General features: G+C 43.2%; 1 protein-coding gene across 1 annotated transcript; it reads right to left on the bottom strand.

Moving 5' to 3' along the window:
- Positions 1 to 1039: 1039 nt before the first annotated feature.
- Positions 1040 to 24623, bottom strand: LOC135509261 (proline-rich protein 5-like). The gene is made up of 9 exons (XM_064929765.1): positions 24278 to 24623; positions 24081 to 24161; positions 3984 to 4032; positions 3816 to 3873; positions 3436 to 3527; positions 3068 to 3208; positions 2820 to 2958; positions 2441 to 2728; positions 1040 to 2272 (listed from the first exon to the last, which is right to left on the bottom strand). The coding sequence occupies exons 1-9, from the start codon at positions 24592 to 24594 to the stop codon at positions 2004 to 2006; spliced, it is 1434 nt and encodes a 477-aa protein (XP_064785837.1). The 5' UTR covers positions 24595 to 24623; the 3' UTR covers positions 1040 to 2003.
- Between the last annotated feature and the right edge of the window lie 421 nt (positions 24624 to 25044).

Raw genomic sequence — 25044 nt, 5'->3', positions numbered from 1 at the left:
CTGTTTGAAACTTTGTACAGTTGGCTAAACATAGTGGTGAGTAGACCCGAATGTACTTTTTTTCTCCAATGTAGGCTTACCTAGCAAAGTTAACTAACATTATCCCCTTTTCAACATGTTTTTTAAGAGCGTATTTTATCACAATTGCTGCTGACAGACATGATAGGCTACATTGATTGATTTACCACGTTGAATTGGCTAGCTAACATATCACCTCAAAATGGCTAGTTAACGAGCTAACTTTAAGGAGATAAACTACATGGGTATATACAAATATTGTTTGAGTTTCTTGCCATCTATAGTGGGGATGACAGTAGTCCGACTGACAACTTTACCAGGACGAGGATTTGCCGATGTCAAGCTCTTTTCAAAAGCCTAATCTCTGGTAAAGCAAGCTAAATGTGGATAGGCCCTCTAGTATCTGTAATGACACGATCAATGGTTTACTGATCATGAAAAGCATGCAGTTGTTTGGTGCATAACTCTGATGGAGCTAAATGTGGAATAATCGGAAATGTGGTGTTCTGATTGCTCTTCAAGAGGTGATATTAAACCCAAATAGTTCTAACATTTATTTAATCATCTCTAGAAAACGGCATGCAGTTGTCAATGGTTTTAGCAGAGATGGTGGTCTCCTTACCCCCCAGCAGCCAAATCTAAGGCACAGCACTGTATTGTGAAGTTTTGTTGATAACGACCTATAACGGGTTATATCCATGATGAGTACTCTATCTCTATGACAACAGGCACAACTCAGATAAAGTCGTTTTTTTCAAAGTTGCTTAAATGCCACGTGTGTCCACTTAGTGTATTAGTAACAATCTAACCATTATGACACTTCCTCACGTAGCAAATTAGCAATTACATTTGTTTTTGACAGTCTTTGACCACCATACAAAAATTCCTTACCTCGTGGGTTTATTTTCACGGACAGATATATATATTTTTTGCCCTGTGGAACCTCTCGCTTTGCCTCTTCCTCTCAGGTTAAATTGAGTCAATGGACTAAATAATATTTTATTTAAGAAGGCAATGAAAATCTGGACATAGCCACTGAAATTTTTATTAAAATCTGATATCACAAATTAATGATAATTTACAATCATGGATAAAAACTTCTAATTACAGATAAAAAAAAAAGCAAAGTATACAAAAACGGTTGAGGTAAAACATCATAAAAATAGCTTCAGTTAAAAAGGCCTTATTGAAGTCACAAGTTAAGTTAAAAAGCTTACTTCACAATATCTAGCTGTCCTAAAAAACAAAAATGTATTTACAGTTGAAGTGCCGCACAACACAGTGAATGATACAACATTCAATATCATTAAACCCTCATTTTCTCTTCCTATAAACAGTAAACAAACAATGAAATGTAATTATTAAGTAAATCATAACATGACTGCTTTACGACCTTTGAAAAGAGAATGATAGACCGGTCCCAGATGTATTTTAGCCATCTCCGCTGACTATCATTTTCACACCATACATGTTTGGCATGACAGTGAAAAAACACAGAGGGGAGAGGGAACAAGCCAGGTTAATACATACTGGACTATGCAGGTTCTTAGAATGAGGAGAAAGATGTGACCAAATCATATTCACATACTCTATTTACTCCAAAAGACTTTCTGGAGTTCTCCCAAGCTTTGTAGAAAACCCAGACACAATCCAAGGGCCCACATCCAAATGCCCACAGGTTATAGCATCATAGTGGTGAGAGTTAAGTTTCAAAACACACAAAACAGATCCCCAAAAAATGCAGACATTATCAGATCGAATCAAATGTTTAGAAGAGTTTGTTTTTTTTCTCCAAGGAAATGCTGACTAAAAAGAGGTATCTTGTGGAGAGGAGTATGGAGTGCACTTAGCCATAAAATCTTTATAAGGATGAGTTTTCCTCTAGCCTAAAGACTTCCCTCCAATGTCTAAGCTAAGATATTTGGGGAGGGCAAGCTGATCCTATACGTGTGCCTAAGGTGCACCTTCTACCCATGATTCCCTCTCTACACAGTGCTCTGCCTGCTCTCCCGACCATATCCCACTGACTCCGAGCAGCAGGGTGGGAATTCTATGAATATCCCATCTAAATCTGTGTCCAGGGACTCCAGCACCTGTCCAATGATGGTCTCTGGGCTGGAAGATCCACTGGGGGGAGAGGAGGGGGCACCATTGACCATGTCTGTGAGGGTCATTGTTACCTCCGTCCTGTAGAGGGGTCCTGGGGAGTGGAGAGGGGGGATTAAGGGGGAGAGGAGAGGAGACTCCATAGTTCCTGCCAGAGGGAAGGTTGTCAGTTAGGATCAATCAGTCTGGCAAGAGTATTCTTCTTATTTGTCCTACTATGGCAACTTTTCCACCCTGCGCCTCTGGAAGTTTACAGTTTGTAGTGTATGCATAGCCTAACCTAGTAAGGACCTAGTGAGGAGGACTGAGGCCCTACCTGTGGACTGTGGAACCACACAGAGCCTGTTAGCAGAGGCGCTGGAGGTGGATGGGTCAATTCCAGAGGCAATGTCGGTGTAGGCCAGGCCTTGTTCCTCTAGGCAGGAGATGATCTCACAGGCAGAGTGGCGTCGGATGCCCCCACTGCCCACCGAGCTGGCATCAGGGTCGTACTCTGCCACGGGCGTCAGGAGGAGAGGGATGTTGTAACTCTTAGAACGAACCACAGGGTTCTTAGACGGCTGGTCCACAGGCTGCTTAGGCCAGCACCACTGGAAACGATTCTCTGTGGGAGGGACAGTGTGTAAGAGAAGGAGAGTAAAAGAGAGGGAAAACGTAGTGGAAGAACAGTAAACAGGGCAGTATATGTATCTTACCAAGCACACAGGAGCAATGTGCCACGCTGCCGTCTCCAGAGTAGAGGCCGTGGGTGCCCAGGTAAGGAGAGATCACCCTCTGGACCAGAGACTCCAGACGCAGGTAGTCCTCACTCACACCCCGCGACTCATGGACACCCTACAGAGAGAGAGAGAGAAGACAGGTCAGAGCGTGTGTGTGAGTGAGGGACATAAAGAGACAGAGAAAAGGAGAGAGAAAGACAGAGAGAGAGGTGTTCTGTACATACCTGCAGTATAAGCAGCATTTGCGTGACGGAGGGGGGAATGCGGGCGCGAGGCCGAGACAGAGCATCCTCCAGCTTCACACTCAGAACTATGGTGTTCCTGAAATGGAGCAGAGCCAGCTGTCTCACACTGGGCTCCTTACCCTGCAGAAAGAAAGGAGAGAAGAAGGGGAGAGGTAGAAAGAGGAATGGAGCGAAGGGTGAGGCGAGGGGGATGTAGGGTTACGCAGCTTTAATTCCCTTATAGAATGTTCTTCTTTATTGTGTGCTGAGAGAGAATCAGAGAGCGAGAGAGAGAGAGAGAACAGGTTCGAGGAGAGTCAGGACAGAGAGAGATAGAGTAAGAGAGAGATGAGGAAGGAGAGTGATACCTGTACTGGGTGAAAGATGGCCTGTAGCATGTTGAGAACATCACAGAAGAAAAAGTCCCATGTCTCTGCCAGAGAGTCCAGTAACTTCTGACCTGAACACCAAAGGAAGAGCAAACCAACTGCTGTTAGTACTAAAATAATCTCACAAAGCACAGCAGTTTGGGACCTATGGTCTCAGTTGACTTTGGTGCGCTAAGCACAGAACATCACAGACCCTGACAAAGGTAACCCTGACAAAGGTAACCCTGACAAAGGTAACCCTGACAAAGGTAATGTAAGTTTCAGTTCAATTATTTTTATTTGGAGCACTGACTGCTCTCGCTACTGTCACTGTTAACACATCTACTACAATTCTATGAAAAGTAAGACACCACAAATACCTTCGTAGAATCTTATTTTGTCCCGGAGAATGACCATGCCCTTTGTCAGCAACTGGTTCTGAGTGAGAGGTTCAATAAAACAAGCGTTGTTAAAAATGTATATTATGGCCCAATCAGAAACAATCTATCCATGATATTATTTCACCATTTAGCAGTAACATCACCTACCTGGAGGTATTCTGTGAAAAACGACCCCAGCTCTGTTTTCAATAGGTGTCTGAGTAAACAAAGTCAAGAGTGTTAACACACATGAACAGAGCCTACATTTGTCTTGTGCAATACACTGATAACACAAAACAGGTAAATGCTTCAAACTCATCTATGTGAAATTAGATACTATATTATTGTGTAGGTATATATACACAACATTACCAAAAGTATAGGGACACCTGCTCATCGAACATCTCACTTGTATTTGTATTTATTATGCCAAGGCAGCAGCTACTCTTCCTGCGGTCCAGAAACATTTAGCCAGTTATACAATTTTAAAAACTTGACAATACATTCACAGATTTCACAACACACTGTGTGCCCTCAGGCCCCTACTCCACCACTACCACATAGCTACAATACAAAATCTATGTGTACGTGTGCGTGTATAGTGCATATGTTATCGTGTGTGTGTATGCATGTGTCTGTGCCTATGTTGGCTTCACAGTCCCCGCTGTTCCATAAGGTGTATTTTTATCTCTTTTTTAAAATCTAATTTTACTGCTTGTGTCAGTTACTTGATGTGGAATAGAGTTCCATGTAATCATGACTCTTATGTAGTACTGTGTGCCTCACATAGTCTGTTCTGGACTTGGGGACTATGAAGAGACCTCTTGTGGCATGTCTTGTGGGGTCTGCATGGGTGTCCTGTTGCTCGGAGTCAGTGGGATATGGTCGGGAGAGCAGGCGGAGCACTGTGTAGAGAGGGAATCATGGGTAGAAGGTGCGCCTTAGGCACACGTGTAGGATCAGCTTGCCCTCCCCAAATATCTTAGCTTAGTTTAGACAGACAGCTCGGTGCATTCAACATGTCAATACCTTTCAGCCAGGAGAGACTGACATGTATATTATTAATACTAGCTCTCTGTTTATATCCATGGGCCAGCCGTGCTGCCCTGTTCTGAGCCAATTGCAATTGCAAGTCCCTATTTGTGACACTTGACCACACGACTGAACAGCAGTTCAGGTGTGATAAAACTAGGGCCTGTAGGACTAGGGCCTGTTGATAGTGCTGTTAAGAAGGTAGAGCAGTGCTTTATTATGGACAGACTTCTCCCCATCTTAGCTACTGTTGTGTCAATAATGACGCGCCCACCTCAGAGAAAGACACAGCTTAATGTGAGCTCTCATCTTTCAACATATTATTTTACAAAAGGATAGATTTGGAGTTCGATAAACTTGGATTTTTCGGCAGGTACAGTGCCTTGCGAAAGTATTCGGCCCCCTTGAACTTTGCGACCTTTTGCCACATTTCAGGCTTCAAAACATAAAGATATAAAACTGTATTTGTTTGTGAAGAATCAACAACAAGTGGGACACAATCATGAAGTGGAACGACATTTATTGGATATTTCAAACTTAACAAATCAAAAACTGAAAAATTGGGCGTGCAAAATTATTCAGCCCCCTTAAGTTAATACTTTGTAGCGCCACCTTTTGCTGCGATTACAGCTGTAAGTCGCTTGGGGTATGTCTCTATCAGTTTTGCACATCGAGAGACTGACATTTTTTCCCATTCCTCCTTGCAAAACAGCTTGAGCTCAGTGAGGTTGGATGGAGAGCATTTGTGAACAGCAGTTTTCAGTTCTTTCCACAGATTCTCGATTGGATTCAGGTCTGAAATTTGACTTGGCCATTGTAACACCTGGATGTTTATTTTTTAACCATTCCATTGTAGATTTTGCTTTATGTTTTGGATCATTGTCTGGTTGGAAGACAAATCTCCGTCCCAGTCTCAGGTCTTTTGCAGACCTGAGACTGGGACTGGGACTAACCTTACTTCCGGCGCCGACAGAGATGGCCGCCTCGCTTCGCGTTCCTAGGAAACTATGCAGTTTTTTGTGTTATTTCTTACATTAGTACCCCAGGTCATCTTAGGTTTCATTACATACAGTCGAGAAGAACTACTGAATATAAGATCAGCGTCAACTCACCATCAGTACGACCAAGAATATGACTTTCGCGAAGCGGATCCTGTGTTCTGCCTTTCAACCAGGACAACGGAATGGATCCCAGCCGGCGACCCAAAAAAACGACTTCGTAAAAGAGGGAAACGAGGCGGTCTTCTGGTCAGACTATGGAGACGGGCACATCGTGCCCCACTTCCTAGCATTCTTCTTGCCAATGTCCAGTCTCTTGACAACAAGGTTGATGAAATCCGAGCAAGGGTAGCATTCCAGAGTGACATCAGAGACTGTAACGTTCTTTGCTTCACGGAAACATGGCTCACTGGAGAGATGCTCTCGGATGCGGTGCAGCCAGCGGGTTTCTCCACACATCGTGCCGACAGAAACAAACACCTTTCTGGTAAGAAGAGTGGTGGGGGCGTATGCCTTATGGCTAATGAGACGTGGTGTGATCACAGAAACATACAGGAACTCAAATCCTTCTGTTCACCTGATTTAGAATTCCTCACAATCAAATGTAGACCGCATTATCTACCAAGAGAATTCTCTTCGATTATAATCACAGCCGTATATATTCCCCCCCAAGCAGACACATCGATGGCTCTGAACGAACTTTATTTGACTCTTTGCAAACTGGAATCCACACATCCTGAGGCTGCATTCATTGTTGCTGGGGATTTTAACAAGGCTAATCTGAAAACAAGACTCCCTAAAATGTATCAGCATATCGATTGCGCCACCAGGGCTGGCAAAACCTTGGATCACTGTTATTCTAACTTCCACAACGCATATAAGGCCCTGCCCCGCCCCCCTTTCGGAAAAGCTGACCACGACTCCATTTTGCTGATCCCAGTCTACAGACAAAAACTAAAACAAGAAGCTCCCACGCTGAGATCTGTCCAACGCTGGTCCGACCAAGCTGATTCCACACTCCAAGACTGCTTCCATCACATGGACTGGGACATGTTTCGTATTGCGTCAGGCAACAACATTGACGAATACGCTGATTCGGTGTGCGAGTTCATTAGAACGTGCGTTGAAGATGTCGTTCCCATAGCAACGATTAAAACATTCCCTAACCAGAAACTGTGGATTGATGGCAGCATTCGCGTGAAACTGAAAGCGCGAACCACTGCTTTTAATCAGAGCAAGGTGACTGGTAACATGACCGAATACAAACAGTGCAGCTATTCCCTCCGTAAGGCTATCAAACAAGCTAAGTAAGCGTCAGTATAGAGACAAAGTAGAATCTCAATTCAACGGCTCAGACACAAGAGGTATGTGGCAGGGTCTACAGTCAATCACGGAGAAGAAGAAATCCAGCCCAGTCATGGACCAGGATGTCTTGCTCCCAGGCAGACTAAATAACTTTTTTGCCTGCTTTGAGGACAATACAGTGCCACTGACACGGCCTGCAACGGAAACATGCGGTCTCTCCTTCACTGCAGCCGAGGTGAGTAAAACATTTAAACGTGTTAACCCTCGCAAGGCTGCAGGCCCAGACGGCATCCCCAGCCGCGCCCTCAGAGCATGCGCAGACCAGCTGGCTGGTGTGTTTACGGACATTTTCAATCAATCCCTATACCAGTCTGCTGTTCCCACATGCTTCAAGAGGGCCACCATTGTTCCTGTTCCCAAGAAAGCTAAGGTAACTGAGCTAAACGACTACCGCCCCGTAGCACTCACTTCCGTCATCATGAAGTGCTTTGAGAGACTAGTCAAGGACCATAACACCTCTACTCTACCTGACACCCTAGACCCACTCCAATTTGCTTACCGCCCAAATAGGTCCACAGACGACGCAATCTCAACCACACTGCACACTGCCCAAACCCATCTGGACAAGAGGAATACCTATGTGAGAATGCTGTTCATCGACTACAGCTCGCCATTTAACACCATAGTACCCTCTAAGCTCGTCATCAAGCTCGAGACCCTGGGTCTCGACCCCACCCTGTGCAACTGGGTACTGGACTTCCTGACAGGCCGCCCCCAGGTGGTGAGGGTAGGCAACAACATCTTGGTAGGCTTGATTACCAACAACGACGAGACGGCCTACAGGGAGGAGGTGAAGGCCCTCGGAGTGTGGTGTCAGGACAATAACCTCACACTCAACGTCAACAAAACTAAGGAGATGATTGTGGACTTCAGGAAACAGCAGAGGGAACAACCCCCTATCCACATCGATGGAACAGTAGTGGAAAGGGTAGTAAGTTTTAAGTTCCTCGGCATACACATCACAGGCAAACTAAATTGGTCCAAATAAAATTTGATTTGATTTGACTCCATCAGGTTTTCTTCCAGAATGGTCCTGTATTTGGCTCCATCCATCTTCCCATCAATTTTAACCATCTTCCCTGTCCCTGCTGAAGAAAAGCAGGCCCAAACCATGATGCTGCCACCACCATGTTTGACAGTGGGAATGAGGTGTTCAGGGTGATGAGCTGTGTTGCTTTTACGCCAAACATAACGTTTTGCATTGTTGCCAAAAAGTTCAATTTTGGTTTCATCTGACCAGAGCACCTTCTTCCACATGTTTGGTGTGTCTCCCAGGTGGCTTGTGGCAAACTTTAAACGCCACTTTTTATGGATATCTTTAAGAAATGGCTTTCTTCTTGCCACTCTTCCATAAAGGTCAGATTTGTGCAATATATGACTGATTGTTGTCCTATGGACAGAGTCTCCCACCTCAGCTGTAGATCTCTGCAGTTCATCCAGAGTGATCATGAGCCTCTTGGCTGCATCTCTGATCAGTCTTCTCCTTGTATGAGCTGAAAGTTTAGAGGGACGGCCAGGTCTTGGTAGATTTGCAGTGGTCTGATACTCCTTCCATTTCAATATTATCGCTTGCACAGTGCTCCTTGGGATGTTTAAAGCTTGGGAAATCTTTTTGTATCCAAATCCGGCTTTAAACTTCTTCACAACAGTATCTCGGACCTGCCTGGTGTGTTCCTTGTTCTTCATGATGCTCTCTGTGCTTTTAACGGACCTCTGAGACTATCACAGTGCAGGTGCATTTATACGGAGACTTGATTACACACAGGTGGATTGTATTTATCATCATTAGTCATTTAGGTCAACATTGGATCATTCAGAGATCCTCACTGAACTTATGGAGAGAGTTTGCTGCACTGAAAGTAAAGGGGCTGAATAATTTTGCACGCCTAATTTTTCAGTTTTTGATTTGTTAAAAAAGTTTGAAATATCCAATAAATGTAGTTCCACTTCATGATTGTGTCCCACTTGTTGTTGATTCTTCACAAAAAATACAGTTTTATATCTTTATGTTTGAAGCCTGAAATGTGGCAAAAGGTCGCAAAGTTCAAGGGGGCCGAATACTTTCGCAAGGCACTGTACATATGCACGATGCTACTCTCCACAGCATGGCCTTCACTCCAGATCAAAACTCCAAACCTACGACATAATTTTGACCAAAATTAACCGGAGAGATTACTGCTTCCAAGGTTTTATTTTTCCAACCTATACAGAGGGTGCTCTAGCCAACAAATAGCAGAGATCAGAGGACACCATTCCAACCTGGAACTGAGCCAGATACACATTCAATTAGCACTAAGGTGTGAAGTTAAAGGTCTTTGGTCCCAACAAGTGTCAGGAGTCTTTGAAGCGTCCTCTGAAGCCCCCTCCTGCTGTTCAAAGACCATTCACTGGCATTTTCTACAAGCAAACTGCCTCCAGAAATAAAAGCTTCTCCCGTTGCCTGCTGCACCGCTGCTTGGATTCCCCCTGGTGATCTGTTCACTGTCTGCCCTGGCCTGTCTCTGTCTCCCCCTGTCTGGTACAGGTACCTCCAGCACACTCACCCCTCTCGCCTCCTGCACACATGCACTGTTGGGGCGAGTGACTCTGAACTTACAATGGCTAGCCCCAGGTCGTTATATATATTTTTTAATTATTGTGCATTTTGCTATTTATTCCTGCATACTTTGTTGACTACAAACTTTCTTTACCCAACCATGGGACAGACTGTTTGTTCCCACAGTCGGGACTCTGACTCTCTATTGGTTACATGGACTTTTGGCCTTCCGTCCTATTCTAACCACCTCTCACCGGCTTTGTATTCATGTTACCTGATGAAATTGCTGTACAATATGATCTGGTTGCCATCTGATGCACATTCAGATGTCATAAAATCAGCCCTGTAGAGTTCTCCCTTTTATTTATGTTTTATATTTAACCTTTATTTAACCAGATAGGCCAGTTCTCATTTACAACTGCGACCTGGCCAAGATAAGGCATAGCAGTGCGACAAAAACAACAACACAGTGTTACACATGAACAAACGTACAGTCAATAACACAATAGAAAAGACAAATAGAAAGAATCTTTGTACAGTGTGTGCAAATGTAGGACAGTGGGGAGGTAGACAATAAATAGGCCATAGAGGCGAAAGTAATTACAACTTAGCATTAATACTGGAGTGATATACAGTGGGGAGAACAAGTATTTGATACACTGCCGATTTTGCAGGTTTTCTGATTTACAAAGCATGTAGAGGTCTGTAATTTTTATTATAGGTACACTTCAACTGTGAGAGACGGAATCTAAAACAAAAATCCAGAAAATCACAATGCATGATTTTTAAGTAATCAATTTGCATTTTATTGCATGACATAAGTATTTGATCACCTACCAACCAGTAAGAATTCCGGTTCTCACAGACCTGTTTGTTTTTCTTTAAGAAGCCCTCCTGTTCTCCACTCATTACCTGTATTAACTGCACCTGTTTGAACTCGTTACCTGTATAAAAGACCTGTCCACACACTCAATCAAACAGACTCCAACCTCTCCACAATGGCTAAGACCAGGGAGCTGTGTAAGGACATCAGGGATAAAATTATAGACCTGCACAAGGCTGGGATGGGCTACAGGACAATAGGCAAGCAGTTTTGTGAGAAGGCAACAACTGTTGGCGCAATTATTAGAAAATGGAAGAAGTTCAAGATGACGGTCAATCATCCTCGGTCTGGGGCTCCATGCAAGATCTCACCTCATGGGGCTTCAATGATCATGAGGAAGGTGAGGGATCAGCCCAGAACTACACGGCAGGACCTGGTCAATGACCTGAAGAGAGCTGGGACAGCAGTCTCAAAAAAAAACATTAGTAACACACTACGCCGTCATGGATTAAAATCCTGCAGCGCACGCAAGGTCCCCCTGCTCAAGCCAGCGCATGTCCAGGCACGTCTGAAGTTTGCCAATTACCATCTGGATGATCCAGAGGAGGAATGGGAGAAGGTCATGTGGTCTGATGAGACAAAAATAGAGCTTTTTGGTCTAAACTCCATTCGCCATGTTTGGAGGAAGAAGAAGGATGAGTACAACCCCAAGAACACCATCCCAACCGTGAAGCATGGAGGTGGAAACATCATTCTTTTGGGATGCTTTTCTGCAAAGGGGACCGGACGACTGCACCGTATTGAGGGGAGGATGGATGGGGCCATGTATCGCAAGATCTTAGCCAACAACCTCCTTCCCTCAGTAAGAGCATTGAAGATGGGTCGTGGCTGGGTCTTCCAGCATGACAACGACCCAAAACACACAGCCAGGGCAACTAAGGAGTGGCTCAGTAAGAAGCATCTCAAGGTCCTGGAGTGGCCTAGCCAGTCTCCAGACCTGAACCCAATAGAAAATCTTTGGAGGGAGCTGAAAGTCCGTATTGCCCAGCAACAGCCCCGAAACTTGAAGGATCTGGAGAAGGTCTGTATGGAGGAGTGGGCCAAAATCCCTGCTGCAGTGTGTGCAAACCTGGTCAAGAACTACAGGAAATGTATGATCTCTGTAATTGCAAACAAAGGTTTCTGTACCAAATATTGAGTTCTGCTTTTCTGATGTATCAAATACTTATGTCATGCAATAAAATGCAAATTAATTACTTAAAATCATACAATGTGATTTTCTGGATTTTTGTTTTAGATTCCGTCTCTCACAGTTGAAGTGTACCTATGCAGAGAGAGCCTGCAAAATAATGTCATACTTTCCAGGTCCATACCACGTAGAGGATTGGCTACATGGGTGGAAATGGTTCAACTCTGAGACTATCGATCCCGAGAGAATAAGAGCAAATCTTAGATACTAATTACTAGTCTGCAGCTAGAAATTATGTGAACCTGGGATGCGAAGACCGACAACAGCCGAAACATCTATTCTTTAACCTCTCGATAGTACCCATCCCGTATCCGGGATCGTGAATACAGCCTCAGGCTCATTAGCATAACGCAACGTTAACGATTTCTGAAAATCGCAAATTAAATGAAAATAATATGCCTGCTCTCAAGCTTAGACTTTTCTTAACAACACTGTCATCTCAGATTTTCAAAATATGCTTTTGAACCATAGCAAATCAAGCATTTGTGTAAGAGTATTGCAAGCTAGCTTAGCATTTTGCGTAGCATTTAGCACGCAACATTTTCACAAAAACCAGATAACCAAATAAATAAAATCATTTACCTTTGAAGAACTTCGGATGTTTTCAATGAGGAGACTCTCAGTTACATAGCAAATGTTCCGTTTTTCCTGAAAGAATCTTTGTGTAGGAGAAATCGCTCCGTTTTGTACATCACATTTGGCTACCGAAATGAACCGAAAATTCAGTCACCAAAACGTCAAACTTTTTCCAAATTGACTCCATAATATCGACCGAAACATGGCAAACGTTGTTTAGAATCAATCCTCAAGGTGTTTTTTCACATATCTCTTCATTGATATGCCGTTCGTGGAAGCCTGCTTTCGTCTCAGAATCCCATGGAAAAATACCAGCAGCTGAAAATGAAGCACCAATTTCGACAGAGGACACCGGGCGGACACCTGGCAAATGTAGTCTCTTATGGTCAATCTTCCAATGATATGCCTACAAATACGTCACAATGCTGCAGACACCTTGGGGAAACGATAGATAGGGCAGGCTCATTCCTGTCGCATTCACAGCCATATAAGGAGACAATGGAAAACAGAGCCTCAAAAATCCTGCTCATTTCCTGGTTGCCGTTTCATCTTGGTTTTGCCTGTAGCTCCTGTTCTGGGGCACTCACAGACAGTATCTTTGCAGTTCTGGAAAATTCAGTGTTTTCTTTCCAAAGCTATCAATTATATGCATAGTCGAGCATCTTTTTGTGACAAAATATCTTGTTTAACACGGGAACGTTTTTCATCCAAAAATGAAATAGCGCCCCCAGAGTTTCAAGAGGTTAAGAACAAATTCTTATTTACAATGACGGCCTAGGAACAGTGGGTTAACTGCCTGTTCAGTGGCAGAACGACAGGTTTTTACCTTGTCAGCTCAGGGGTTTGAACTTGCAACTTTCCGGTTACTAGTCCCAACGCTCTAACCACTAGTCTACCCTGCCGAACCATAGCAAAGCTGCAGGCTAAAGTTAAATATAGACTGGGTTTCCTCTATTGTCATCGCTCCTCTTTCACCCCAGCTGCCAAACTAACACTGATTCAGATGACCATCCTACCCATGATAGATTACGGAGACATAATTTATAGATCGGCAGGTAAGGGTGCTCTCGAGCGGGTAGATGTTCTTTACCATTCGGCCATCAGATTTGCAACCAATGCTCGTTATAGGACACATCACTGCGCTCTATACTCTTCTATAAACTGGTCACCTCTGGATACCCGTCACAAGACCCACTGGTTGATGCTTATTTATAAAACCTTCTTAGGCCTCACTCCCCCCTATCCGAGATATCTACTGCAGCCCTCATCCTCCACATGAAACACCTGTTCTGCCAGTCACAATCTGTTAATGGTCCCCAAAGCTGCAGATAGCGACAGGAATGAGCTGCAACAAACACTCAAACTGGACAGTTTTATCTCAATCTCTTCATTCAAAGACTCAATCATGGACACTCTTACTGACACTTGTGGCTGTTTTGTATGATGTATTGTTGTCTCTACCTTCTTGACCTTTATGCTGTTGACTTTGCCCAATAATGTTTGTACCATGTTTTTGTGCTGCTAACATGTTGTGTTGCTACCATGCTGTGTTGTCATGTTTTGATGCCTTGTTATGTTGTTGTCTTAGGTCTCTCTTTATGTAGTGTTGTGTCTCTCTTGTTGTGATGTGTGTTTTGTCCTATATTTACGTTGTATTTATTTTTTTAATCCAAGGCCCCCGTCCCCGCAGGAGGCCATTTGCCTTTTGGTAAGCCATCATTGTAAATAAGACTTTGTTCTTAACTGACTTGCCTAGTTAAATTAAGGTTAAATCAACATGTTTAAATATGTTTTTAGTCACCTCAACTTGCTCAGTTTCCACATGATTTATTACACAATTTAGTTGAGGTTTAGGGTTTAGTGAATGATTTGTCCCAAATACAATGCTTTTAGTTTTGTAAATATTTAGGACGAACTTATTCCTTGCCATCCACTCTGAAACAAACTGCAGTCATTTCTGTCGCTGTAGTAGCTGACGTGTATAGTGTTGAGTCATCCACATACATAACCACACTGGCTTTACTCAAAAAAGTAGGGGGCTTAGACAGCTGCCCTGGGGAATTCCTGATTCTACCTGGATTATATTGGAGAGGCTTCCTTTAAAGAACACCCTCTGTGTTCTGTTAGACAGGCAACTCCTCATTCACAACACAGCAGAGTGTGTAAAGCCATAACACATATGTTTTCCCAGCAGCAGACTATGATCGATAATGTCAAAAGCCACACTGAAGTCAAACAAACAAGCCCTCACACTTTTGATCATCAATTTATCTCAGCCAATCATCAGTCATTTGTAGTACTTTGCTTGTTGAATGTCCTTCCCTGTAAGTGTGCTGAATGTCTGTTGTCAATTTGTTTACTGTAAAATAGCGTTATATATGGTCAAACACATTTTTTCCCAAAAGTTTACTAAGGCTTAGTAACAGGTTGATTGGTTGGCTATTTGAGTCAGTAAAGGGGGCTTTACTATTCTTAGGTAGGGGAATTACTTTTGCTTCCCTCCAGGCTTGAGGTTAAACACTTTATAGTAGGCTTAAATAGAAAATATGGCAAATAGGAGTGGAAATATCGTCCGCTATTATCCTCAGGAATTTTCCATCCAAATTGTTAGACCCTGGTGGCTTGTCATTGTTGATAGACAACAACAAAAAATGTCACCTCTTCCCCACTCACTTTACGGAATTCAAAATTACAATGCTTGTCTTTCCTAATTTGGTCAGATATACTTGGATGTGTAGTGTCAGCGTTTGTTGCTGGCTTGTCATGTGTAAATTTGCTAATCTTGCCACTGAAAAGATCATTCAAGTAGTTGGCAATATTAGTCGGTTTAGTGATTCAATGAATGATGGAGCTGAGTTTGCTTTTTTCCCAAACATTTCAGTTAAGGTGCTCCAAAGCAATTTACTATCATTCTTTATGTAATTTATCTTTCTTTCATAAAGTAGTTTCCTCTTATTTTTATTCAGTTTAGTTACATGATTTTTCAATTTGCTATACTATTGTGCAGCCAGACTTATTTGACATTCCTTTTGCCTCATCCCACTCAACCACACAATTTTTCAATTCCTCATCAATACACAGGGATTTAACAGTTTTTACAGTAATTTCCTTAATGGGTGCATGCTTATTAGTAACTGGAATAAGCTATTTCATAATTATGTCAAGTGCAGCGCCTGTTTGATCCTCATTACATGCCACGGACCAACAAATATTCTTTAAATCAACAACATAGGAATCACTACAAAACTTATTGTATAAGTACATTATATTAGTACACTATATTATTACACTTGTACACTATATTAGGCCCAGCCTCTGGACATTTGGTTTTCCTAGATATGGCTACTACATTGTGATCAATGTACTTGGATACTGCTTTAAAGCACATTTCTGCAGCATTGGTAAAGATGTGAATACATTTTGATGATTTAATTCCTGTGCTGTTTGGAACTACCCTGGTAGGTTGACTGAGTAGGCAGCATTCCAAAATCATGGGCATTAATATCGAGTTGTCCCCCCCTTTGCTGCTTTAACAGCCTCCACTCTTCAGGGAAGGCTTTCCGCTACATGTTGGAACATTGCTGCAGGGACTTCCTTCCATTCAGCCACAAGAGCATTAGTGAGCATTAGGTCAGGCACTGGTGTTGGACGATTAGGCCTGGCTCGCAGTCGGAGATCCAATTCATCCCAAAGGTGTTTGATGGGGTTGAGGTCAGGGTTCTGTGCAAGCCAGTCAAGTTCTTCCAGACCGATCTCGACAAACCATTTCTGTATGGATCTCGCTTCGTGCACAGAGGCATTGGTGTGCTGAAACAAGAAAGGGCCTTCCCCAAACTGTTGACACAAAGTTGGAAGCACAGAATCGTCTAGAATGTCTTTGTATGCTGTAGCATTAAGATGTCCCTTCAATGGAACTATGGGGGCCTAGCCCGAACCATGAAATAAAGCCACAGACTTTGCTGACTTTGCTTCCAGAGGCAGTTTGGAACTCGGTAGTGAGTGTTGAAACCGAGGACAGACGATTTGTACGTGCAACGCGCTTCAGCACTCTGCGATCCCGTTCTGTGAGTTTTTGTGGCCCTCCACTTCGCGGCTGAGCCGTTGTTGCTCCTAGGCGTTTACACTTCACAATAACAGCATTTACAGTTGACCGGGGCAGAAATTTGACGAACTGAATTGTTGCAAAGCCGGCATCCTATGACGGTGCCACGGCATCCTATGACGGTGCCACCGAGCTCTTCAGTAAGGCCATTCCACTGCCAATGTTTGTCTATGGAAATTGCATGTATGTGTGCTCGATTATATACACTTATCAGCAACGAGTGTGGCTCAAATAGCCGAATTCATTCATTTGAAGGGGTGTCCACATACTTTTGTGTATATATAGATTATTAATGTGTAGTTATATGTATTTACACCAAGGAATGTGAGTCTCATACAACTGCATGATATCTGGGTATCTTGTGCTACCCAGCTTTCTCTTTTAAACATACTGTTCATGTTTGTTTCCAGTGCTAAGTATAAAGTACCAGTCAGAGGTTTGGACACAACTCATTCAAGAGTTTCTATTTTTACTATTTTCTACATTGTAGAATAATCGTAAAGACATCAAAACTATGAAATAACACATATGGAATCATGAAAAAATCTTAAAGTGTTAAACAAATCAAAATATATTGTATATTTGAGATTCTTCAAAGTAGCCACCCTTTGCCCAGTTGATAGCTTTGCACGCACTCGGTATTCTCTCAACCAGCTTCATGAGGTGGTCACCTGGAATGCATTTCAGTTAATAGGTGTGCCTAGTTAAAAGTTAATTTGTGCAATTTCTTTCCTTCTGAATGTGTTTGAGCAAATCAGTTGTGTTGTGAGAAGGTATAGTTGGTATACAGGCAATAGCCCTATTTGGTAAAAGACCAAGTCCATATTATGGTAAGAACAGCTCAAATAAGCAAAGCGAAATGACAGTCCATCACTACATTATGACATGAAGGTCAGTAAATCCATTTTGAAAGTTTCTTCAAGTGCAGTTGCAAAAACCATCAAGCGCTATAATGAAACTGGCTCACACGAGGACCGCCACAGGAAAGGAAGACCCAGAGTTACTTCTGCTACAGAGGATAAGTTCATTAGAGTTACCAGCCTCATAAATTGCAGCCCAAATAAATGCTTCACAGAGTTCACAAGTAACAGATACATCTCAACATCAACTGTTCAGAGGAGACTGCGTGAATCAGGCCTTCATGGTCAAATTGCTGCAAAGAAACCACTACTAAAGGACACCAATAAGAAGAAGGTACTTGCTTGGGCCAAGAAACATGAGCAATGGACATTAGACCGGTAGAAATCTGTTCTTTGGTCTGATGAGTCTAAATTTGAGATTTTTGGTTCCAACCTCTGTGTCTTTATGAGATGCAGAGTAGGTGAGCGGATGATCTCTGCATGTGTGGTTCCCACCATGAAGCATGGATGAGGAGGTGTGATGGTGTGGGGGTGCTTTTCTGGTGACACTGTCAGTGATTTATTTAGAATTCAAGGCACACTTAACCAGCATGGCTACCACAGCATTCTGCAGCGATACGCCATCCCATCTGGTTTGTGCTTAGTGGGACAATCATTTGTTTTTCAACAGGACAATGACCCAACACACCTCCAGGCTGTGTAAGGGCTATTTGACCAAGAAGGAGATGGATGGAGTTCTGAATCAGATGACCTGGCCTCCACAATCACCCGACCTCAACCCAATTGAGATGGTTTGGGATGAGTTTGACCGCAAAGTGAAGGAAAAGCAGCCAAGAAGTTCTTAGCATATGTGGGAACTCCTTTAAGACTGTTGGAAAAGCATTCCAGGTGAAGCTGGTTGAGAGAATGTCAAGAGTGTTCAAAGCTGTCATCAAGGCAAATGGTGGCTACTTTGAAGTATCTCAAATATAAAATATATTTTGATTTGTTTAATACTTTTGGTTACCACATGATTCCATATGTGTTATTTCATAGTTTTGTTGTCTTCACTATTATTCTACAATGTAGAAAATAGTACAAATAAAGAGAAACCCTTGAATGAGTAGGTGTGTCCAAACGTTTGACTGATACTGTATATTGAAACAAGGTTAGGACTAGTCCCTACACAGCAAACTGGATAGTTTTACCTAGTGTTCATTTCAGTGTAACACTTCTTGTGTTGATTCAGGAGTTAAATGGACTTTCTAAGAGTGAAATTAACACTCAGGTGGTGTACAAAGAACCCCAGTGTTGGTGTTAATAAGTGTTGAGTGTGACAGTGTGATTGTGTCAGTTTTACTCTGTTGAGAGTAAAACATTCCATCAAAACCACAGCCCTCATTATCATATTTATCAGCATGCTCTACTGCAGATGGATTTTTCCTATATGTGTTTTTACATTTATCGATTGATTAATCTTATGCAATACAAAGATAAAACAATACAAAAAATAAATAAACTAATTCAATCAGTTACTTATATTTATTGCACCCATTACTGAAATGGTTGTTCCAGTTTAAATGGTTTAGCTAGTCTCCTTTATCAATGTTCCCAACCATGACAGTCATTCTGAATGCAGGTTGTGGGTGAATAAAGATTCCAACTGTTGGATGTCCTAACTCTGGCTGGATTCCAATAGGAATTATACATCACTTTGCAAGCCAGCATAATGTGACTTGCAGGCCTGATGTGGCCTGTAAACCAGGAGGTTCCAAACACCACTGTGTTAGGTTAAAACATGGCCATCAGAGTAAGGCCTTATGGTGTACAGTGCATTCGGGAAGTATTTAGAACCCTTGCCTTTTTCCACATTTTGTACTTTACAGCCTTATTCAAAAATTGATTAAATACATTTTTTCCCTCATAAAAGTACACATAATACCCCATAATAACAAAGCAAAAACATTTTTAGAAAGTTTTGCAAATGTATTAAAAATAAAAAACTGAAATACCACTGTAATGGGAACTGTAATGTTTGTGCTTTTCTTACATACTATTTTTTTATTCAAGAGCACATAAAGAACATGTACCATATATTTCAAGAGTGTGAATAAGTATACCATTTGGATTAAGTCACACAAAAACAACAGAAACAAACAAAAAGCCCAGAAATTACAGAATAAGACCTGTACGATATGTCAGAAACTCTGATCAGACACCTTCATACCTATGCTGTCTATGCTGCAAGATTGATGTAATTCTCTCCATGTCAGCAAATTCCCCGCATAGACCTAACCACATGTCTTTTGAGGGTGTAAGTTCATTTTTCCATCACTTTGTTACACATTTCCTTGCTGCTGCTAAAAGATCATCTATCTCTTTAAGTGGAAAGGAGTGGAGTGTATCCACAGGAACAATACCTAGAAGGAGATGACATGGGTCTGGTTGAATAATAATACCTGTGATGTCCTGTACAACATGGAAAACTTCAGACCAAAAAGACTGGATTTTCAGACATTGCCAAAATATATGTGATAAAGTACCTATTTGTCCACACTGCCTCCGACACTTTGCTGATATTCCTTTTTTAATTTTATTAAGTTTATCAGGGCTCATAGAAAAACGATGTAGTACTTTGAATTGAAACTCCCTTGTTCGGTTACAGAGAGTAGAGTGGCTTTATATACTGTTTTCCATATGTTCCCCCAGCTCTCCTCTGATATCTGAACCTGTAATTCAACCTGCCATGAGTTCCTAAGATTATCTATTCATGTGCTGTTCTAATAACCAATTGCTGTGTTCATGCAAGTGGCTGACTGTACAAATCCTCACTATCAGTAGCTGCAATTTGGCAGTACACCCAGACCTTGTTTTGAGAACGAACAAAAGATATCTCAGTTTCAAGGTCTCAGCTTACAGAGAAGAAGGTATTGGTCTGTCACATGTTATGAACCAGTACTGATCTGTCACATGAATGAAACAAAACGGTAATGATTAATTAATTATGCTAAATCATGCAAATATAACATGTCTGTGTATAGCCGTATATAAGACATCTGCTGGATCTGCCCAGGCAGAGTTTCTGATTGACATGTGTACTATGGTACATTGAGTTGGTTGGAACCTCTGCAGTGCACTGACAATAAATAATGATTAATTTAAGATTGACTTTGAATGTCCTTGTGTAAGAATTTCCACAACACCACATTTCCATAAATATTCAGACCCTTTACTCAGTACTTTGTTGAAGCACTTTTGGCAGCTATTACAGCCTTGAGTCTTCTTGGATATGATGCTACAAGCTTGGCACACCTGTATTTGGGGAGTTTCTCCCATTCTTCTCTGCAGATCCTCTCAAAATCTGTCAGGTTGGATGGGGAGCGTAGCTGCACAGCTATTTTCAGGTTTCTCCAGAGATGTTCGATCGGGTTCAAGTCTGTGCTCTGGCTGGGCCACTCAAGGACATTTAGAGACTTGTCCCAGAAGCCACTCCTGCGTTGTCTTGGCTGTGTGCTTATGGTCATTGTCCTGTTAGAGGGTGAACTTTCACCCAGTCTGAAGTCCTGAGCGCTCTGGAGCAGGTTTTCATCAAGAATTTCTCTGTACTTTGCTCCGTTCATCTTTCCCTCGATCCTGACTAGTCTCCCAGTCACTGCCGCAGAAAGAAAAATCCCACAGCATGATGCTACCAACACCATGCTTCACAATAAGGATGGTGTCTGGCTTCCTCCAGACGTGACGCATGGCACTCAGGTCAAAAAGTTCGATCTTGGTTTCATCAGACCAGAGAATCTTGTTTCTCATGATCTGAGTCCTTTGGGTGTCTTTTGAGCAAACTCCAAGCGGGCTTTCATGTGCCTTTTACTGAGGAGTGGCTCCGTCTGGCTACTCAACCATAAAGACCTGATTGGTGGAGTGCTACAGAGGAACTCTGGAGCTCTGTCAGAGTGGCCATAGGGTTCTTGGTCACTTCCCTGACCAATGCCCATCTCCCCCAATTGCTCAGTTTGGCCAGGCGGCCAGCTCTAGGAAGAGTCTTGGTGGTTCCAAAGTTCTTCCATTTAAGAAGGATGGAGGCCCTGTGTTCTTGAGCCCTTCAAAACTGAAGACATTTTTGGAACCCTTCCCCAGATCTGTGCCTCGACAAAATCCTGTCTCGGAGCTCAACAAACAATTCCTTCGACCCCATGGCTTGGTTTTTGCTCTGACATGCTGTCAACTGTGGGACCTTAGGTGGGTGCCTTTCCAAATTATGTCCAATCAATTGAATTCACCATAGGTGGACTCCAATCAAGTTATAGAAACATCTCAAGGATAATCAATGGAAACAGGATGCACCTGAGCTCAATTTCGAGTCTAATAGGAAAGGGTCTGAATACTTATGTAAATGCATATATTTTGTTACATTTGCAAACATTTCTAAAAACCTGTTTTTTCGCTTTCTTGTTATGGGGTATGATTGTGTGCAGATTGCTGAGGGAAAAAAACAATGGAATCCATTTTAGAATAAGGCTGTAACGTAACAAAATGTGGAAAAAGTTAAGGGGTCTGTGTGCTTTCCGAATGTACTGTATGTATTGTCATAAACAATTTAATTTGAATAACAATATTCGCCTGCAGTAGGACCTGACTTGGTGAAGTCCACAGGACAATAAATTAACAAATTCAACAACCATGTCTTTTTCACTAACAAATACAGTCATGGGTGGTATATCTGCGATTCACCCAAAAGGCAAGGCACCTTGGGAAATTATATTGGAGGCGTGGCTTAGTGGGGGCATGGCTTTCAATTAGTTATTTTTGGCCACCAGTGAGTATAAGTGTTGTACCAGTTGAAGTGGTGTACGGTTATGTTAATTCAAGTTGAGCATGTCTGTTGCCAGTTCTGAAGTCTTTATAAATGCTGACATGAGATCATTCGATGATAGGAGATCCCGTACAGGGAAGAAATTAAATCTACTTTCACCTCTGTGTATATTACTGTGTAGTAGGATTGGAGCAGACCAACAACCAGACCAGGCATCATCAAGACCCAAAACAGCACGCACCTGAGCGAGATGGCCGGGATGAACCTAGGAGCGATGCGCTGCTACAACACGGTGAGGCTAAAGCTGATCCCCAACAAGGAGGCTGCTGAGGACGGAGCCACCAATCGCCAAGGAGCAGCAACAGCAACCATAACCGCCAGACCAGAAACCATGGCCTGCCTGGAATTCAGCAGGAACTGCCTGGTGAAACCCCAGGGGCCACAAGAATCATTTGAAGCCAGTTTCAAGACCCCCCAATCACTAGAACAGTTTTGGTAAAAATTCAGAAATTGTAAAGATTCAGCCTCATTTAACAGAATCAGAGCATACCTCCTTTCCGACACAGAATCCAAGATAGTTACAGTACGGTTAACAATGAATGCATCCAGGCCTATGACACGCATGTTTGGTTAAGCAGGTTCGCCACCCTCAAGTCAGTGGCAAGGAGGGTCCTGGACTGGGGCACAAAAATGGCTGGTCCAGTTAAGACAACACCCAACCTGAGTGGGCAGAGTCCAATTCCTCCCAAGCACCATCACGCTGGGGAACAACAGAGTCTCCGTCCACTACTACGGCATGACCAAACTGTGCAGGAACTGGACCATCTAGCCGAGGCCTGCACAGCCATCATCTGCAAGATCTGTAAAGACAAGCATCCCAACTCAGACTGTACCTCCACACGCCCTTGCAACCTGTGCGGGATAGGCGGCCACCTACTTCAGAACCTGCCCCAGTTCCTATGCCGGCAGAGCAAGAGACAGCGCCACCGACCCTAACCCAAATCCCAACCCCACCAACCCACTCCGCCAGACAACGAAGATCCAGAACCAGACCTTTCCACAGGTAATGCCCAACCCACTTTCCAATATGTCCCACTCCACCCAAGACCTTCCAGAAACAGCCCCTACCTCTCCCGGCCCCTCTATCTCTGCCCCATCCCAACAAATCCCTTCCTAGCCACCTCCACCCCCATTAAACCCCAGGTCAAAAATTACCAAATGATAACTCCTCCCCCTGCTTCTTAGTGGCCCAGATCCATCCTCCTTAGCCCACCCTACCCATAATCCTGCACAGCAGCAAGCTAGCCTCAGCCCAGACCCCTCGAACCCTCCAAACCGTCTTCACCCCTCCCAGCACCCCCAATTCTATCACCAAGTCAGTACAGGGGGCCACGAGGTAATCAGTGGGGAGGCACGCCAAGACCTGTGAACAGCCAAGAACCACCCAACAACACAAACGACCCGGCGGAGACCCCTCACCCACCTCTGCAATGAAATTATCAAACATAGACCTGGTTCAGACTAAAGATCACACCTTCAAGTGTGGACCCATATAGACACGGGCCCAGTGTTTAACACTGAAGAATTTGCTGTGTATGATTGACTCAGCTCTCTGGCCTGTTGGTTTTCTTCTATTGTGTGTGATATGCGTGACTTCAGTTGTTTACTGGGCTGTAATCGAGGCTGACATGACAGAACTGACAGCTCTGGTCTGGTCTTGAAAGATAATGAGATATCTGGCAAGACCACATGGCCTCCCACAAACACACACACACACACACACGCACACACACGCACACACACACACACACACACACACACACACACACACACACACACACACACACACACACACACACACACACACACACACACACACTTAGCAGATAAACGCCATGCTAGCAAACAGGTGTGTGTTTGCTTGTGTTTGTAACTCACCTGACACCTTCGTTGAGGACATAGAGTTCATTGTCAGCCAGACCTTTCTTCTGGAAGACGGCAATGACAGCATTGTGGATGCTAGTGGACACACACACAAACATCAACACGTACCACTCAGATTCCATTTACCCATTAAATTATATTTAATATTCATCTCAAGCACAGACCACATGCATGGTCAGGCTGCAGCATACCTGTTCCAGGTAGAGTTGGCCCCAGCCCTCTTCTGTTTCTCTCCTCTCTCCTCCGGTGATCCCTTCTCACTCTTTCCTAGCTCACTAAGACTGGGAGAGCTCATCAACTTCAGCCTGTGTAGAGTTCTCATGACGGAAGAGAGGGAGGGAGAGAGAGAAAGACAGCAGACTAAGCATTGAGCTACACCAAAGACTAGAAACTGAACAAGAAGGAGATCATTCAAATAGGGGAATAGAGAGAGGGGGTGGGGGTGTGAAGAGAAGCGAAGAGTATGAACCAAGAGTGTAAAGTGAAAGACGGAAGAGAGACTGTGCATCTGGCCGAGGCAGAGACCAGAGCAGAAGACTCAATGTGACACTGAGGAGAAGAGAGAGAGGGGTGAGGGGAGGAGGAAGAAGGAGGGGCCATGGTCTGTGACTATTGCTTATTGTCTGAGGTCTCAGGAGAAAAAAAACAATACCATTTCCTTGCTCTACCCCTCCCCTGGCTGGAGCGGAATTAGTGGAATGGTATCAAATACATCAAACACATGGTTTATTATGAGCCATCCTCCCCTCAGCAGCCTCCACTGATACACACATACATGCAGACATACAAATATAATAAATTCATTCACAGCACAAAATCAAATGTATATGGGACCGCAGAGAAAGGGAACTAATACAATTATTTTTTGCTGTTTACCTGATAGCGACACCATGAGCTTAACAGGAAGAAGTCTAGCTCTTTGACAACAAAAACAGGGACCGGAAACAGTGACACAATA

Source organism: Oncorhynchus masou, chromosome 22 (genome assembly GCF_036934945.1).
Source record: "Oncorhynchus masou masou isolate Uvic2021 chromosome 22, UVic_Omas_1.1, whole genome shotgun sequence".
Taxonomy (NCBI): domain Eukaryota; kingdom Metazoa; phylum Chordata; class Actinopteri; order Salmoniformes; family Salmonidae; genus Oncorhynchus; species Oncorhynchus masou.
This window is presented reverse-complemented; position numbering and strand designations above follow the sequence as displayed.

Coding starts and splice junctions, on each gene's coding strand:
- LOC135509261 (XM_064929765.1), bottom strand. CDS start 24,594: ATGCACAGTCTCTCTTCCGTCTTTCACTTTACACTCTTGGTTCATACT. Junction 3,528..3,815: donor CAAAATAAGATTCTACGAAG/GTATTTGTGGTG, acceptor TTTGGTGTTCAG/GTCAGAAGTTACTGGACTCT. Junction 2,959..3,067: donor AAATGCTGCTTATACTGCAG/GTATGTACAGAA, acceptor CTCTCTCTGTAG/GGTGTCCATGAGTCGCGGGG.